The sequence below is a fragment of the Fragaria vesca genome, linkage group LG6 (assembly GCF_000184155.1).
Source record: "Fragaria vesca subsp. vesca linkage group LG6, FraVesHawaii_1.0, whole genome shotgun sequence".
Lineage (NCBI taxonomy): Eukaryota > Viridiplantae > Streptophyta > Magnoliopsida > Rosales > Rosaceae > Fragaria > Fragaria vesca.
Window position 1 is genome coordinate 29,542,010 of NC_020496.1, and position 17,095 is coordinate 29,559,104.

A 17,095-nucleotide genomic window follows, 5' to 3' on the forward strand; every position below is an offset into this window, starting at 1 on the left:
AGACTAGAATCAACAATAGAAAGAAGTCATTATTTACTAGATCGATAAGTTACCTTCATATTCTAGAAAAATATGAATCAACAATAGAATCTCGCATCACACATTCATAAAGCACAGATTTCATTTGGACAGTTGGAGGAACAAGTAAAATCTCACATCCCAAATTCAAACCATAAGGTAACAAACATATTCCAATTAAAGGAACAAGTAGAGTAGCCAAAACGTTCTTGTAGATACTAAACAATTAGACATTCTTCAGATTAACACCGCAACTTCTGACTTCGAGCTGAACTGCAATGGGAGAGACAAATCTTTTTAATTAGTTTTTCAAAAGAGAATATATGCACCAGATATGAATCATGAACGCAAGTAGTAAATAAACGAATTCCAGAGAATAAACGAATTCCAGAAAATCACAAGAACAGCAACTGTATATGTTATTCACACTGATGGGCTTCCAACCCCAGTACGAACTGCAATTCAAGAAGCACCCAGAAACAACCACAATAAAAGAAATTAAATTAAATAAATCAGCACAAAATAATAACTTACTACTAGATGAATCTTTTAGGACTACATCCACTAAAAATATTTTCCTTCAATACGAGAAAGAGACTTGAATTCCTTGTACACTCCCACTCATAGAATACCAAGCAACACAGAATATCCCTCTTAGCACATTTTTCTCTCACTCTCGTCCTCACCCACAAGTTCTTTCCTATGATTGCAATCATCCTTTCCAGCTACTTGACAGAATTTCCCTCTAGGCTTTGCCTTTTCTTCTTCTTCACTAGTAATCCAATTATGCATCGATCAGCTAATAATTTACAACCTAGGCAAGCAACCCCACGCACGAAATAGCTGACAACAGTTATGGCATTCATACACATTTTACCTTCCCAGTCATATGTGAATCATGCATGATGTTGGACGCTTCCAACTTTTAAAACGACTAAATCAAACATAGTAGCATAAGTCTTGCACAGGTAAATAAATATTAACTCTTTTTTTTTCTTCGTACAACTCTACATAATAATAATATCCCTATATTAGTAAGTTCATGACAATATGTTTGCTGCGGAGTCTTAATAACTGTGCAGTAAGTTACTATAGTCTACTTTTCTGCTTTCAAGGTAAACATTGTTTCACTACCCGTAACCTCAGTTCATCAGTCTAAGCATTTTGGAGGCGGAAAAAAGGTTTTTGAGGAAGAATACTTGCATTCTAGATTTCTTGAGGCTGCAGAGGTCTTTGCCTATGGAGTTTCTAGAGCACACTATGGATTAATAGCTAGTAATAAAGTAATTGGAAGATGGGAAAACAGAACTTTTCTAACAACTAAAGTGGCAGCTTCTTCAACTCTGCAATTTTTCATGTCAATTTTTTTTTATCAGCTACTGTTTAATGGATATGTGCCCCATTAATTAGTGACTGCTCATCTAACACAGACCTATTCTCCATCTAAACAGGAATTGCCAACAGCGTAGGAGATATGTTGTATCATCTGAGAACATATACAGACTCAAAAACTATGTTGCTTGCACTAGAAACATATTCGTTATTTAGTCTTCTTTCTTTTTGTAGGTCCATTAATCTTTAATCAATCTCAAGAGCAAATAAAATTAAACTTGGAGTGCAATATTCAGACATGTAAAATCAAGCCACTAACTAAACACAAAAAAGTAGCAGCAGTATGCTTCAAATGATGCAGCTCAACATCTAAAAAATATGTCAAAAATAAATCCAAAGATAACATCAGTACATTACCAACAAAAACAACGAGGATAACAGCTAGCTATGAAGACCTGATTTGTAAGCTCACTAGACCAACTAGCTACACAAGTGTAGATGATCCATGTATTTTTCCTTTCTCTTGTGCAGAAGATTCACTATCAATAAACAAAAAGCAAATAGTAACTTATCATGAGCTAGATTGACGATTTGACAAGAATGACAGATAATACAAAAACATGATGTTAAGGTGCTTACATTCCTACAGTGCAACCAAGTAATGTGCCGTCTTGCTGAATAAGGACTCCATTTGAGAGCCTCCGAGCAACAAATGAGGTTGGTGGATGATTCTTTTCGGTAGTGCCATCGCTGCCGCCGCTGGGAGTGTAGTCGAATGTGAATTTGTGGCAATGAATCTCGCAACCGACATTTTCCAAATAATCGCCCCAAACCAAAGCAAACCTTTGGGTTCCAATTTGGAACAAGAGCGGTAAAAAGTAGTTGTAAACGCGGTCCTCCTCAAACCCTTCTGGGATAACCGGAAGAGCATCATCAAGGCCCTTGACAGGTTGATCGAGCCACTGACTCTGGCGAATATCAAACATGTACAAACCAGGCTGCTGGGAGAACAAGGAACTGCATGTTGGTTTCTTGGTCCCAAAGCATACTAAGTAGGAGTCACCGTAGAGCACCACTCCGGGAGCCAAGCGACCCCAGAAATTCCTATAGAGGCACTCCCACTCCTTTTTCTCCAAATCAAACCGAACCAAGGTATTAGATCTGGCGCCTTTGCTATAGGCGTAAATATACTTGTTAGAAATACTGACAAGATGCGGTGCAACTCCTAATTCGATTGGGAATTCGGAAGGGAACTCTGAACGGACGTCACCGCCGCTGCGAGGATCGAAACGGAAACGGTAGCAGCGTCGAGGTGCCAAGGTATAGACGAGACCGTCATCGGAGCAGGCCACCGAGCCGGTCGAATATAAAGTCCATTCATCTTTTTCGAAACGCCATTGTTGCTTGCTTGCTTGTTCCGATAAGTCCACGTGATCATACCCAAAAGAGTATTGCACTGAACCACGTCTACCAGTATATTTACGTCCACCAATCATGTATAATCGGGAGTTCAACACCACAAGGCTGTTAGGAAGGGGAAGGTAATCAAGCTGGGGAAGATCTAGTCCATGGAAGATTACCTTATCATCGTCGTCGTCATTCTCTTCAGATCCTTGTTCCCTTGGCCGCCGTCCGTCCTCAATTACGAACCATAAGCACGACTTGTCTTCGGCCCTGACCTGTAGGTAGATCGGTCTGTCCCACTCAACCTTCTTCTTCTCTCTTGTTCCCATCATCTCCATCGTTCTTGTTTTCCTTTCGATTCCCATCCTCTTCCTTTCGATCAAACCCTAGTTTCGATCAATTTTTCTCGTTTTTCTTTTTTGACCGTCTGCGAGAGAGAAGTACTGCTCCCATCGCTTTGGTCTTGATGCCTATATATACATACTTACATAGATGACCTAGTTTTCATAGGGAAAGAAGAAAAAGGAAACGAATAAATAAAAAAGATTGATAAACAACGTAGAATATCAATTATTTTTGGCAAGTTATTTCCTTAATGTGTACTGTTTAGGAATATGTTTTAAAACCTTCCTTCTTCTTTTTTCGTTTCTTCCCAAAAAAAACCCTTCCTTCTTCTGCCTTTTGTTTTCTATTTATTTCCTTAATTTTTTCCCCCTACAATTAAGTTCCTTTGAAAACTAAGTGATCCCTTCTGTATATCGTAATCAGATGGTGCTAGATTTTATCTCCATATCTTCGAATTCACAAAGATTCCTAATCATAACCCTAAATGAATCGTCATTAATATGAAATTCATTTAGATAGGAAAAGGAGTTCAACTGAGCAAAGCAGTTCAATTCAGCCATCTACACATGAGTTGGTAAGCTTATTCAATTGAAATTGTAAGCTTCCGCCATTACAGATAAAGCTGGAACATCAAATTGAATCAAATCCTAAGCCATCTACTCCACTTAGCAAGAATCTAATCAAACTAATAGACAAAATCAAACGGACCAACAAGAATCTAATCCTATGCCATCTACTCCATTCAATTAGAATTCAACATGTGTTGTTGCCTCTCAATTCAGTAGCACTCAGATAAAAAGGAAAGATGATTTCATGGATAACATACCGAATTGTAGACATTCATTTCATATATCGTTGGAGTCGCTAGCGGAGGCCCGATTGCTTCTTTTCGGACTGCCGTGAGTTTGAGGTTTTCCTGAGCAATTGTAGTATTGAAGCCGTGACCTGCAAATCGAAGCAAACAAGTTCAATCGAAGAAATTAGGGTACAAAATGCACCATGCCAATGAAGAACCCAAAGAGGTATATGATCACGTCAGGCAGATAGAATGACCCAAATGACTAATTCCCACTTTCAACCAATTGGGAACTTGAGAAAAATGAAGATGAAAGTGGATCAGATTGAGAGAGAAACGAAAGACGTCAAAATCTGACCTACGCAGTTGGACAAGGTTGATTGATCGTCATTCTCTAGATTTGGTACCTGGTTTCAGTTGGTATCATCTGTTTGTCGTCTCCACTTGCTTGAGCTCTTTCCATCTTCAGACAGAGAGAGAGAGACGAAAAAGAAATCGTTCAGATTGAGTTTGGTATTTCATGCATCTACTGAAATCCTTTAAAATCAGTGGAGTTTTGAATATTGATGAGGCTTTACAACTCTCTTTGTGGAATGAAATTTCGGCTTTTAAATCGCTAAATGATGAGGCTTGGCTTCTTATGGGGGATTTTAATATTGTGGAAAATTTGAATGAAAAACTTGGTGGTGTTTTATGCATCACAAACTACATGGTCAACTTCGGTAATTTCCTCAATAAAAATAATTTATGTTCTCTGCCTACTTCAGGTGTGCCTTTTACTTGGACAAATAATCACAAGGATCATACAGTTGTCTATGAAAAGCTTGATAGAGCTTGTGCTAATCCCAATTGGGTTATCCAGTTTCCAGAAGCTGAAGTGGAAAACCTCCCAATTGTGGGATCTGATCATGGACCTGTTTGTGTTTCTCTGAATCATAAATCTCCAAAAAGGGCTAGCCCGTTTAAATTTGAGGACATTTGGATGACACACAGCTCTTTTAAGTCTCTCGTGAGAAATATTTGGCAACCAATGCATGATACAAACCCACAAAGAAATTTTACAACTCTTTGTGGGAAATTTGCAACTCTGGCAAAAAGTTGGAATAAAGAGGTTTTTGGCAACCTTTTTAGGAAAATAGATATGCTGCAAGAACAAATCTCTACTATACAAGCTCAATTAATGACTGATCCTGACCCTATTGTTTTGCAGGTAAGGAATGTTTTGCTTCTCTCTGAGTTAGAGGAATTATACAAAATGGAGGAATTATTCTGGGCTCAAAAGGCAAAGACAAATTGGCTGGCTCTTGGTGACAGGAACACCAAATTTTTTCAAATGAAAGCAAATATCAGAAAAAAAACTTTATTCATAGAATCAAGGATGATAATGGATGCTGGCTCACTAACTCTGTTGACATCAATAGGCAGTTTGTTATGGATTTTAAAAAGCATTTTACTTCAGATACTAATCCTAGCAGGAGTTTACTTGATAATTTTCATAATTTTATCAATCCAGTGGTCATTAAACACTATTCTGATGCAACAGGTTACTGAAACTGAAAAATCTTTGAAGCTGTGAAGGCAATTGCCCCCCTAAAAGCCCCAGGCCCGACGGACTTCACGCTACTTTCTTCCACATTTATTGGGAGGAGGTCAAGCATGCAGTTAATCCTATGGTTAAACAATTCTTCCAAGATGGTACTTCTCTTTCTGCTATAAATCACACTAATATTTCTTTGATTCTGAAAATTGACAACCCTGAAGAGGTTTCTCACTTTAGGCCTATAAGTTCGTGCAATGTCTCTTATAAATCATTTCTAAGATCAATGTGAAAAGGCTTCGGCCAATTCTTGATAACTGTATTTCTAAGAACCAAGGAGCTTTTGCTCCTGGTAGATCTATCCATGATAACATCCTGATTGCTCATGAACTTTTTTTTGATTTCCAAAGGAAAAAAGGTAAAAATGGTGCAATGGCAGTTAAGCTTGACTTAGAAAAAGCTTATGATTTTTTAAATTGGAAGTATATATATTAAAGCTCTGACAATTGGGTCAACTAGATTATGGAATACATTACTTTTGTTTCTTTCTCAATTGTTGTTAATGGAAAACCTGAAGGCTTCTTTCTCCCAACAAGGGTTGTAAGACAGGGAGACCCTCTTTCTCCTTACGTGTTTATTCTTTGCATGGAACCTCTTATTAGGCATCTAAATACCTAAATAAGCTTGTTGAGAAGTCAAGTTCTCATGTGGGTATTCTCTCCTCCCCCAGGGGTTTTAGAGTCACAAATTTAATGTTTGCTGATGATTGCCTCATATTTTGCAAAGTTTCGACAAAAGCTGCCAGAAATGTTATTAAGGTTCTCAACAACTTTTCTACAGCTTTTGGTCCAAAAATTAATTTTCACAAGTCTTCTCTGTATTTTGCTCCTGTTGTTCCTAGTCAGACTAGGAATGAAATTGTTAACATCATGCATATTCAACATAAGGCTACTGTAGGTAAGTATTTAGGCATTCATAATATCATTTTCTGGAAAGACCCAACTAATGTTAATGGTTTATTATCAAGAATTAATAACAAGCTGGCAGGTTGGAAAAAAAGGATCCCTTTCTAAAGTAGGAAGACTCACCTTAATCAAGGCTAATATTTCAGGTATGCTAAATCATGTTATGTCGTGTTTTAAATGCCCTGCAAAAATTACAAAGGCTATTGACAAAAAATCCAGAAATTCTTCTAGGGCTCTCAAAGCAAAGCTTGTGCTGTGGCTTGGGATCAAGCTTGTACACCCAAGGACAAGGGAGGCCTTGGGTTAAGACCTTCAGAATGACTATTGGTGGGTTCAGATTGTCTCTAGGAAGTACCTTAGGAATTCCTCTTTTTTCCAAGCTAGAAAGAAGGCCTCTTCCTCCTTAGCGTGGAAAGGCATTCTTGACTCTAGGAACCTCATTCAAGAAGGAATGAGATGGATTGTTGGTGACTGCAACTCTATCTTGTTTAAGCTTTTTAATTGGGCTTTTCCTTTTCCCCTTTGTAATTTAATTGATGTCTCTCAGCATGATACCATTAACTTGAATGACACTGTTGCAGATTACATTATTGGAAATAATTGGAACAAGCAGAAGCTTCAAATCTTGTTTGATGCAGATATTGTGGATCAAATTTGTGGAATTCCCATTCCGAATACTCCTCATAATGATTCTTTTGTTTGGGGTCCTTCCCCAAATGGAAGTTTTACAATTAAGTCTGCTACTTGGATCAAAATGCAAAGGTTCAACCTCATGAACAATCTCCTTTTATCAAAAAGCTGTGGAAGCTTAATGTGCCCCCCAAAGTTAAAATCTTTGGCTGGCTTCTGTTGCGTGGAAGGCTAAAGACTAGAGATTGACTTCACAGGTTTGGGTTTCTAAACCATAATATTTGCCCTATTTGCAATGTTGAGGAAGAGACCATGGACCATTCATTCTGCCATTGCCCTTCTAGTCTTGCGGTTTGGAATCTTGCTCATTGTAATGATCTTTCAAATGCCAATGATATGGTTGAAACTTTAAATGATATTTTCATTAACAGGCCCTATGATGCTGACAAGCTCTCAAAAATTATTCTTCTGTGTTGGCAGATTTGGCAAAAAAGAAAGAATGTCATTTTCAGGAATGAAATTTTCTCTCCCCATGCAGTGGTAGCAGGTGCAGCTGCTTTCACAAGAAGATTGAACTCTCAAACCAACACTTCTTCTTGTGTGGCAGCTCACTCAAACAACATCAAGTGGTCTCTTCCTTCATCCGGCTATGTCAAATTGAACTTCGATGGGTATGTCTTTCAACACAACTCCAATTTTGCTTCAGGCTTTGTTTTACGAGATGATTCTGGCTGTCCTCTTATTGCCTATACCAGAAGGATAGGGAAAACTGATGTCCCTATAGCTGAGGTTGTTGCTCTTAGAGATGGTCTTCTCTCTGCTCGAAATCGCAACATCTCGAGAGTAATTGCTGAAGGAGACTCACAACTTGTCATCAACTGCATCAAAAGCACTACCAGTATTCCTTCGAAGCTAAGCTCGATCGTGAAGGACATCATACATATTGCTACGAGATTTGAGCATATCTCTTTTTCTCATACGTTCCAGGAAGCAAACTTCATTGCAAATGTTGTCGCCAACCATAGTCATGTTTTGGGATTTAAATTTTTCTCAGCCGGTTGCTACTGCTTTAAATTTCGACTTCTTTGAAGCTGGTTGCTCTAGAGGTTTCTCTTTGTAATTTAAGTCTTTTAGCATCCAAAAAAAAAAAATCAGATTTCTATGGATATTTTAAAGTCTGAATTGAAGGAGTCCTTGTAGTGAGGACCCTTAAATTAAGGACTAGTTGATGACTTTTCGGTTTATGGTTTAAAAGACCTATTTTTTTTTTTATCACATCTTGGCATCTCATCCGTTCAGTTTTTAAGTCTATATGTGTAGATCAGCCCTACAAATTTTCAGCCAAATCGGTGATCGGTAAGGTAACAAACTAGATCAAATTAATGGACAAACCAAATCTGTCAAACATGAACCGTTCAAGTTCATAATTGATAAATCACACTTATGAATGTCTTAACGACTTTTAAAAATTTGCATAAATGATGTACTCATAAATACCTATAAACTGAACAGTCAAGATGTGGATATAAGATCGAAAAATGAAATAAACCGAAAAGTGAGATAAGTCGAAAAGTCCTCAAGTAGTCCTGAACTTAAGTAGTTGAAAAGTCCTTATTAGAAGAGCTTCCCTGAATTGAATACCACAAGATTTTAAAAGAGTTTCTGAAATCTTGATTGAATACCCATGCAAAGACTTTTAAAATCTAAAAAAAATCCAATAGACTCTTAATTGAATACACCCCCCTAAGTTCCTTTGAAAACTAGGTCCTTTCAATATATCGTAATCAAATCATGCTAGATTTTATCTCCATATCTCTGTCATGCTGAATTCACAAAGATCCAGCCGGTGGCGTGCTGGTTGTGGCTCATTTACTGATGAACTCACATTGTGGAGTTAATATGTGGGAGTGGCTGCAAAATTGATTGCAGTGGTCGAGGTGTTTGTAATCGTGAATTGGGACAATGTTGGTGCTTTCATGGATATAGTGGGGAAGGATGCTCTGAGTCACTGCAGCTAAAAAATTCAACTACCCTGGATCACCAGATTAACCATATGGGAGATGGGTTTCCTCAATTTGATCGGCTCATTGTGACACAAAAAGAGCAATGTGCTTCTGTGGGGAAGGCACTAAATACCCAGATCGACATTTAGCAGAGGCATTTGGCGTTCAAGTGAAGCTACCCTCTGAACCTGGCACACCTATGCTGACTGACTGGGCAAAAGATGAACTTGATAATCTTCTTTCAACAAATAGTAGCGAACCTGGATGGTGCAATGTCGATCCTACAGCAGCATATGCTCTGAAGGTGCAATATAAACAGGAATGTGATTGCAAATATGATTCTCTCGGGTCAGTTCTGTGAAGTACCTGTGCTAGGTACTTGCATTAGTCAGTGCTCCGGCCATGGACATTGCCGTGGTGGATTTTGTCAGTGTAACAATGGCTGGTATGGAATCGGTTGCAGTATTCCATCTGCGGCATCTTCTGTTCGAGAGTGGCCTCAATGGCTACGGCCTGCTCAGGTTGACATTGCAGATAATTCACATCTATAACCCTAAACGAATCATCATTAATATGAAATTCACCTCCTTTTTTACGTTTTTTTTAAAACCAAGCTGTCAGTTTTTTTATTTTTTTAATCAAATCACAGTATTCTAAAGGCATTCTATGCTCAAGGACTAATCCGCTGCGGCCTCGACAATAAAGGCATTGTAGCCTCTCCCGTGACTAGTTTTGACAGAATCGTGGTTCGAACCTAAGTAGATATCCCAGCGATTGCTGGGCTATTTCACTGCATCGCCGGGACAGGAACACGAACAGGCACATGACTTCACCACCGACTAGCCACGCACCAAGGGCTTATGGGGTTTCAAACTCTAGATTGGGTGGTTCCCAGCTAGCCATTCTACAGCCCCACTTTCCCTAGTGTTTTCATATAAGTGCATGTTAAAAATAATAAAACGAATGATCCCTATTTAAAAAAAAAAATCTTTTTATTAATTAACTCACTTTTACAAACATCTGTGAGATTTAAACCCGTGACCTCAACTTTTTACAAATGATCCACATTGGCTTAACAACATACTTCGACCAATAATAAATGTTTGGTCAAGGAAGAGCAAAAACTACAATATAAGCTCAAAAAACCATTATTACTCGAACTCCAAAAAAAATACGGTACAAAAATATGGACAACCAAAAAGGAAACACAGGGAACTTACAACACGCCTCTTTTTCTCCACATCTGCTTTGAGAAGCTTAATTAAGATTTAAATTGTGTACCGGTCCACACATCAAATCAGTTAACAGCTTCAAATTAAGATTATAAGGATGTTCAAATCACGCTTACCCTAAAGGCAAGGAAATTGACCAACACACTAGACTTCATACAAATTTGCATAAGCTAGGGACCCAAACAACCCGTTGCCCAAAAGCCCAAACCCATCACACCCATCCAAGCCGGCCGTAATGTCAATCACCACCTTTCCGGCGGTCGTACATGGCCTTCCACCATCAGGTACTGCCTCCCTAACAACCCAAGCACAAAATCTCGATATAGTGCCCAAGGAAACGGTTGTCTCCAAGTTGCAACCTGAACACTCGGTACGAATCATATAGTATATTCCCCAAAGCATGTAATAGCAGATCCAGATGTCAAGACATGATATGAAGCAAACGATGACAAATCATTCCGGAATTCAAAAACACATGATTTCACGACCAACGAACAAGTCCTGGTCTTCAAAACGACGCCAGTGACCCATAAGATCACATCGCCAAAAGACACCAATATAACGCCCTAAACTGCACCTCCTCAGTTTAGGCACGTCACAATGCCGCGTGTCAAAAGAAAAAACGCAAAGCAATTAATGTAAGAAAACATTTAAGAAAAACACAACAAAAGCGTCAAAACATTTTGAGGTGTAAAACTTAATTTTTCTCAAAGTACTTTAATTCACCAAAATACTGATACAAGGAATGATTATGAAATCATGAACTCAAAGGAATACAAATTATCAATTAGAGTATCATAAAACAAACTCATAACAGGATTGGGCTTTTCCCTTCTCCTAAAACTTGATTTACGGAATGACATAATTAATAAACTTAAGGAATAAAATTACGAAGCAGAACAGAACAGAACAAAACCAACAAAATAGAATTTGGTACATGAAACTCAAATATAAAAATAAAGGCCATAGAAACCAAGTTACCAATCATAAATATGCACATCCAACTCCTCGTCACTATCCGTCCCAGTGCACAGTACCTGCATCCACAAACTGTTGTAGGGATGAGCTTTCATCCTCGCTGCTCGAGGAACTCTTGAAAACAGATAAAGAAATAGTTTCATAGGGCCCAGTATAAAAACAAGATTGAATCCAAATATTTAATGAACGACAAACTTTCGAAAACATTTCTATGATCAAATAAATGAGGCGCCATAAACTGTACCTGATGGCCGGTCCTTTTTAGACCCACTATCAACTTTCCTCACTATATGCGTGTACAACAGGTAAGTGTAGCGAGTGTCCACAAATGCCTTATCGCCTAGAAGCAGTGCCACTCCACAAGGAACGTAAGACACTCTTCCGTCCATAGAGGCCCCTCCGGAGGTTTAGGGGATTGAACCCAAGGTAGTCGCTATGCTCCTCTCACTCTCAAGCCATCACTATCTCATAACATCGGTTACATTTTTATCGGATAACTAGATCATGTAATATCAAATATGCATTAATAGTTTATAAAACAAATATTACTAATCAAGGGAGTTCCGGGTCCCCTACCTGGAATCCGTGGCTTTCCTCGCGAACTCCCAAAACCACGAGCCTTCTGCCCCTCGGGTAACTGGAGTCCCTAATGTCCGACATATAATTGTCAATAACTCATTGAACACATATTGTATAAAGTTACGAAGACTAAGGAAATATCCGACCAACTTCCAAACTGAGAGTTGACCAACATTCAACCCACTATATTCTGAAAGTTACAGCTCACTATATTCTGACCATTCATGACCAACTCGACACTAATTCCCTATTAATAGACATAAGGTCTCTTTCAAGGCTTGCTCCCATAACTTACTCAGAGCACCCAATATTCAGTTTTCCTTTCCTTTCCTCAGTAAAACTTTTTATCCATAACTGTTTACACAATACTTACAAAAGTACCAACGCTGTTTTTGGTGACTATATGAGCTATAGCATTCACTACTTAGTCATTTAGTATTAAATCTCCACACCACATCAAACCAACATATAATTATATTTGAAATCTGAGCAATTTCCCAAGCAACACAACCATTAACTTTCAAGCTCACCTTTCATCTTAATTAAGCATGTTGATGCCAACACCGTCATCACTTGGCCAAAGACTATTTTCAAATCGAAGTATACTCCAAGGCAATCAAGCCCAGTGCTCAGACCATTTTTCTACAAAGAGTCAACTGCAAGGTCCTCGCCCACCTCCAGCTTTCTGTCAATTTAATCGAAACAAGGCCTAATCAAACTCAAACTTTCAACTGAGGATTGAGATGACCCAAAGAAACCATAACAACCACTGTTGAGATGAACACGGTGGTTCAAGTTCAAGAATCCAGAAAACACAAGTCTTCAAATTGAATCGAGATGGAGAGTAGCTTACCAAATCACATGCAGCTCGAATAGCCGCCGGAGTTGCCGGAAATCACAGAAAACCCGTCAAGAAAGTAAAACTACCGCTAGTTGAATCTCCTCTCTCAGCCGTCGATTGAATGAGCTACCACCACCTTCGTGTCGGCGATGATGAGAGGAAGCTATTGGTGCCGCTACGTCGTCGATCGGTGGCCGGACGACAGAGAAACAACCATCGGGTCGGTTGGCGACCTGCTTTGGGTCCGAGAGCTTCGTTCTCTCTCTCTCTCTCTCTCGTGCCTTCTCGTGCCTTCTTCCTTTTCATCTAAAGTTGAAAACAACAGCCAAGATCAAACGGTGATTGAGATCGACGGTCCATATTGCATTTCTTAAATATTAATATATATACTTTTCAAAACAACATAACTTCTAAAATTCATAAAAACTATATTAGGTATCTCAAAAATCTACCGAAGATTCTTACGAATACGAACTCGTCGTATCGTGTACTTTATTATCCAAGTCTTAACTCAAGGACTTGACCTTGTAATTTTTTTTTCACAGATTTCTTTGAGCACATTTTTAAAATCGTTGAGATCGATAAACTATTTACCAAACGACCTCAAACTAAGCTCGTAAAATTTTCCGAGTGTTACAACCAAGTTGCGCCGCTGGAACCCGATTATGCTCCTTCTGCATCAATTCGATTCCCGAAACCGCAAACCAGCACCTCTAGTGCTTCGAACCCCGATACCGCTCTTCATCGAGGGACCACCATACCCTGAACACCGAAAGTCGTCCACAAGGACATAAGGACGACGTTGCCACCTCGATGCACTAAACCCTAGATGTTTGGGGAGCTCCAAAAAGAAAATGGGAGCAATATTCGAGTTTGTCTACTATACAGATGTGTACTGTATACAAACTCAAAAAGTGGTTCACTTACTTCTATTTAAAGGCATACAAAAGGCATTTTGAGGGGATAATTGTCATTGTTATATTTTCAAGCAATGATAGCCACATATTTAGTTTGTATGGTATGCATTTGTATACTATAATTTTCTGCACTATTCTCAAATTATTTTGGTTTTGATGTTGCATATACTTCACACCTCCAACACCTTGATCAGAGATCAATGCATTGTATTGCACATACTGGTAGTGAAATTAAGAGAAGATCAATGGAGCCACTCTAAATACTTAACACATAAAATTCTTCAAATAAAATTCATAATAACTAAATCTTTCTAAAATTAATGTGGATAGTGCTTTTCTAAGGAGACTGGTTGTGGTGACGCAATGGAGTACTAGTGAGGAATGATTCTGGCATGGGTATTGATGCATTGGCAAGGCGTTTTCCACATGCACACTTGGAGGTGTGTAGAGATAGTGATGCAGTACAAGATTTTAGCCAAATTCAATAAAGAATCTCGAAACGAAAGAAACATCATCACATTAAGAAGAATGATTTGAATATTAGAAATTTGTATTCAAGTAAGCTTCTTAATGATGGAATTAACCATAAATTACTTTTGGATATATCGGGATTTCCAAGCAAAAAGACATATTCTGGATTGTGAATCGGATTGGAGCAAATTTTAGTCAAAACATCCGTTTGGAACGCATGATACATTTCCAGTATGGGAACGACGAGATCTACAAGACTCACTTTAGTGTGTCCTATCAGATTTAAGCTAGTAGGTAAATTGACATGGAAAGTGACTCTGCCATCCTTATTGCTGCTCTCAAGAGTGAGGAGAGAAGAATTTCACTTTAGTGAGTCTTATCAGATTTAAGTGAGTCATATCAGAATTTCACTTGAGTGAGTCCTATCAGATTTAAGTGAGTCCTATCAGAATTTCACTTTAGTGAGTCCTATAAGATTTAAGCTAGTAGGTAAATTGACATTGAAAGAGGCTCTGCCATCCTTATTGTTGCTCTCAAGAGTGAGGAGAGAAGAATTTCACGGAGGTAAGTCAAGTTTTAGAAGTTATTGTTTATGTATAGCTCGAGATATAGGTGTCATGTCACCCCGATACAAAACTTTACCATTAATATAATAAATGAAGTCGGTCGTGGGGCTGAGCCTCCCGCGGGTTCCAAACCCCCTCTCAAAAAAAATTTATTATTTTATTTATTATTATTTTTTTTGGAATTAATGAAATGCTTCATTAATGGTTCCCCCAAAGGGTTAAACCCAAAAGGAAGAGCCCAAACAACATAATTTATTAAATCACAGTGTACATTAGTATTACGAACATATATATATGGCTTAAAAAGAAACAAAGATGGTCCTTTAGCTTATCGAAAAAAAAAAACAGAGATGGTCCTTATATGGTAGATGTTTCTGCCGTATATTACTTTACTGCATTTTCATTTCCCTGCGTCTGTCACAGCTGGGAGGTTTTTGTCCTTAATTAACTCCTTATCGATCTCACCACAACCTACAATAACTACCGGCACCATTGGTCTTCCGAGATAAGTTGGGACGCTCTCCATCTCATGAAGTATGTCCATCCCGTTCACAACCTTGCCGAAAACAACATGTTTCCTGAAAGTATAAACACGTACGGTGAACCAATAAGTCTGTATTTCTATATATGTGACCCGTTTTTGGTATAGGGGTGATGAAAAACTGTAAACATTACCCGTCGAGCTGAGGCAAACATGAGAAAGTGATGAAAAACTGTGATCCAATTGTCAATATGCCTTCATGGTTTGCCATCGATAGTAAATAGGGTTCGTCATGCTTCCCTATGTTCTCAACAGGATCAGTAACCGGAAAACATTTATTGTCACTAGATTTTACAGCAAACTGTCCACCGGTTCCTGCAAAAGTTCATCGTTACAAGTGCAGGAATGAACGAGTTCTTCCTCAAAAAAATTAAAGTGCAGGAATGAGTTCATACTTTTAAAAAGAAAAATCAAGTTATATACAAGTTAAGAATCATACCATCGCCGGTTGTAAAGTCACCACCCTGTGTAGAGTAGAGTCGACAGAGAAAAGAGTAAAGAGTTAAATATCATGCATGTAATCAAAATAAAATAAAATAAAAAATCGTGGCAAAGAAGAGGACATACTTGGGCTTGAAGTCCTTTGTTTATGAGATGAAATTTGGATCCTTTATATTGGAGGAGTTGCGGCGATTCTCCGGAACTTCCGGGTCTCTGGTAACCTAAATATAAAATATTTTATATATATATATATATATATATATATATATATATATATATATAATCATTAAATCTCATTCGCAAGAAGGGATATTTTCACATATATAATCAAAATTACCTTTACAAAGATTTCTAAAATTTTTGGCCGTACTTGGAACCTGGTCATCAAACAGCTGCACAATGTGAAAAGGTTAAACTTGTACGTTGCCTCAAAAAAACAAATTCTTTTCAGATTTTTCATTACCTTGATTTCAATTTGTCCTTTCTTCACGCTATCAATTTCTATCTCCAAGTAGACCAGAGGTTTCTCCTAAAACGAATGTAACGCAATGTTGGTTAAGAAACATACTTAGGTAATATAGCTCCCGAAAATAACAGAATTTTTTTACCTCGTTGGTGCCTTTATTCTTCTTCTTGGCCATGGTGACCAACACACTGACCCCAAGTCACGAGTTTATTGCAAAGTGCCCAGAATTATGTAAATCCAATATGGCTAGTCTACCTTATCTCACAATTCACTTTATCACAACTGTATTCTTGTATTTTGCACTACAAGAATGTTAGACAATAGTAATGTCGTACACCTTAACACACAAGACACAATTAACTTTTGATCTTTGATTCACGACGTTGTGCTAATATATATAGCAACGACGAACTTATTCCTACTTCCCACTTACTTGACATCATAAGGAAAATTTTGCTTTAGCAGTAAAAAAGATTCCATAATTCGGGAAAGTTAATATACAAAACTATTAGAATATCTCACTTACTTTCTAACAAAGAGTTTTTTTTCACCAACGGTCTCTCAACTCTGGTGCACCTACCAATGTGATACCTCAACTCTCATTCATACTATTGTAGTACCCAAACTTTATATTTGCCATCATTGACGTACTTACATCAGATTTTTGTAACATCTCAGTTATTGGTGTGACATGGCAACATCATGGGGCCCAAAATAAGGGGCAAACATGAACTGTTACAAACAAACCTAATTTGATCAAAAGAGAAAATTACATATAAGGAGCTGATTAATTATTTTTTTTGAAAAGAGGAACTGGCTAAATTTAAAAACACAAAAAACTAACATTCAATATTTTTTTATACAAATTAGGACATGAACCCAAACCCAACACTAATAATAGCAGACCTGACCCGAATTGTAGATATGAAATGACTAAAATGCCCAACTCTAAATTAAAAGGCACACACCTCGTCCTTTATCTTCTTCTATCACCTATCACCTATCACCACAGATTTGTTCCTCTCTCTCTCTC

General features: G+C 38.0%; 3 protein-coding genes and 1 non-coding gene across 4 annotated transcripts; 1 reads left to right on the forward strand and 3 right to left on the reverse strand.

Annotated features, from left to right (window-relative positions):
• Positions 1–105: 105 nt before the first annotated feature.
• LOC101301121 lies at positions 106–4,430 on the reverse strand. Its single transcript, XM_004304039.1, has 5 exons — positions 4,254–4,430; positions 3,926–4,044; positions 1,990–3,251; positions 1,806–1,889; positions 106–291 (listed from the first exon to the last, which is right to left on the reverse strand). The coding sequence occupies exons 3-4, from the start codon at positions 3,117–3,119 to the stop codon at positions 1,835–1,837; spliced, it is 1,185 nt and encodes a 394-aa protein (XP_004304087.1). The 5' UTR covers positions 3,120–3,251; positions 3,926–4,044; positions 4,254–4,430; the 3' UTR covers positions 106–291; positions 1,806–1,834.
• A 2,909-nt stretch (positions 4,431–7,339) lies between these two features.
• Positions 7,340–8,116, forward strand: LOC101292333. The gene has a single exon (XM_004305930.1). The coding sequence runs from the start codon at positions 7,340–7,342 to the stop codon at positions 8,114–8,116; it is 777 nt and encodes a 258-aa protein (XP_004305978.1).
• A 2,047-nt stretch (positions 8,117–10,163) lies between these two features.
• Positions 10,164–12,942, reverse strand: LOC101301991. The gene is made up of 5 exons (XR_185036.1): positions 12,673–12,942; positions 12,350–12,504; positions 11,817–11,886; positions 11,485–11,737; positions 10,164–11,312 (listed from the first exon to the last, which is right to left on the reverse strand). It is a non-coding gene; the product is annotated as an uncharacterized LOC101301991 (transcript).
• Positions 12,943–15,014: 2,072 nt separating this feature from the next.
• LOC101292623 (peptidyl-prolyl cis-trans isomerase D-like) lies at positions 15,015–16,237 on the reverse strand. The gene is made up of 5 exons (XM_004305931.1): positions 16,205–16,237; positions 16,060–16,125; positions 15,934–15,988; positions 15,290–15,470; positions 15,015–15,192 (listed from the first exon to the last, which is right to left on the reverse strand). Exons 1-5 carry the CDS (start codon positions 16,235–16,237, stop codon positions 15,015–15,017), a joined length of 513 nt encoding a protein of 170 aa, XP_004305979.1.
• Between the last annotated feature and the right edge of the window lie 858 nt (positions 16,238–17,095).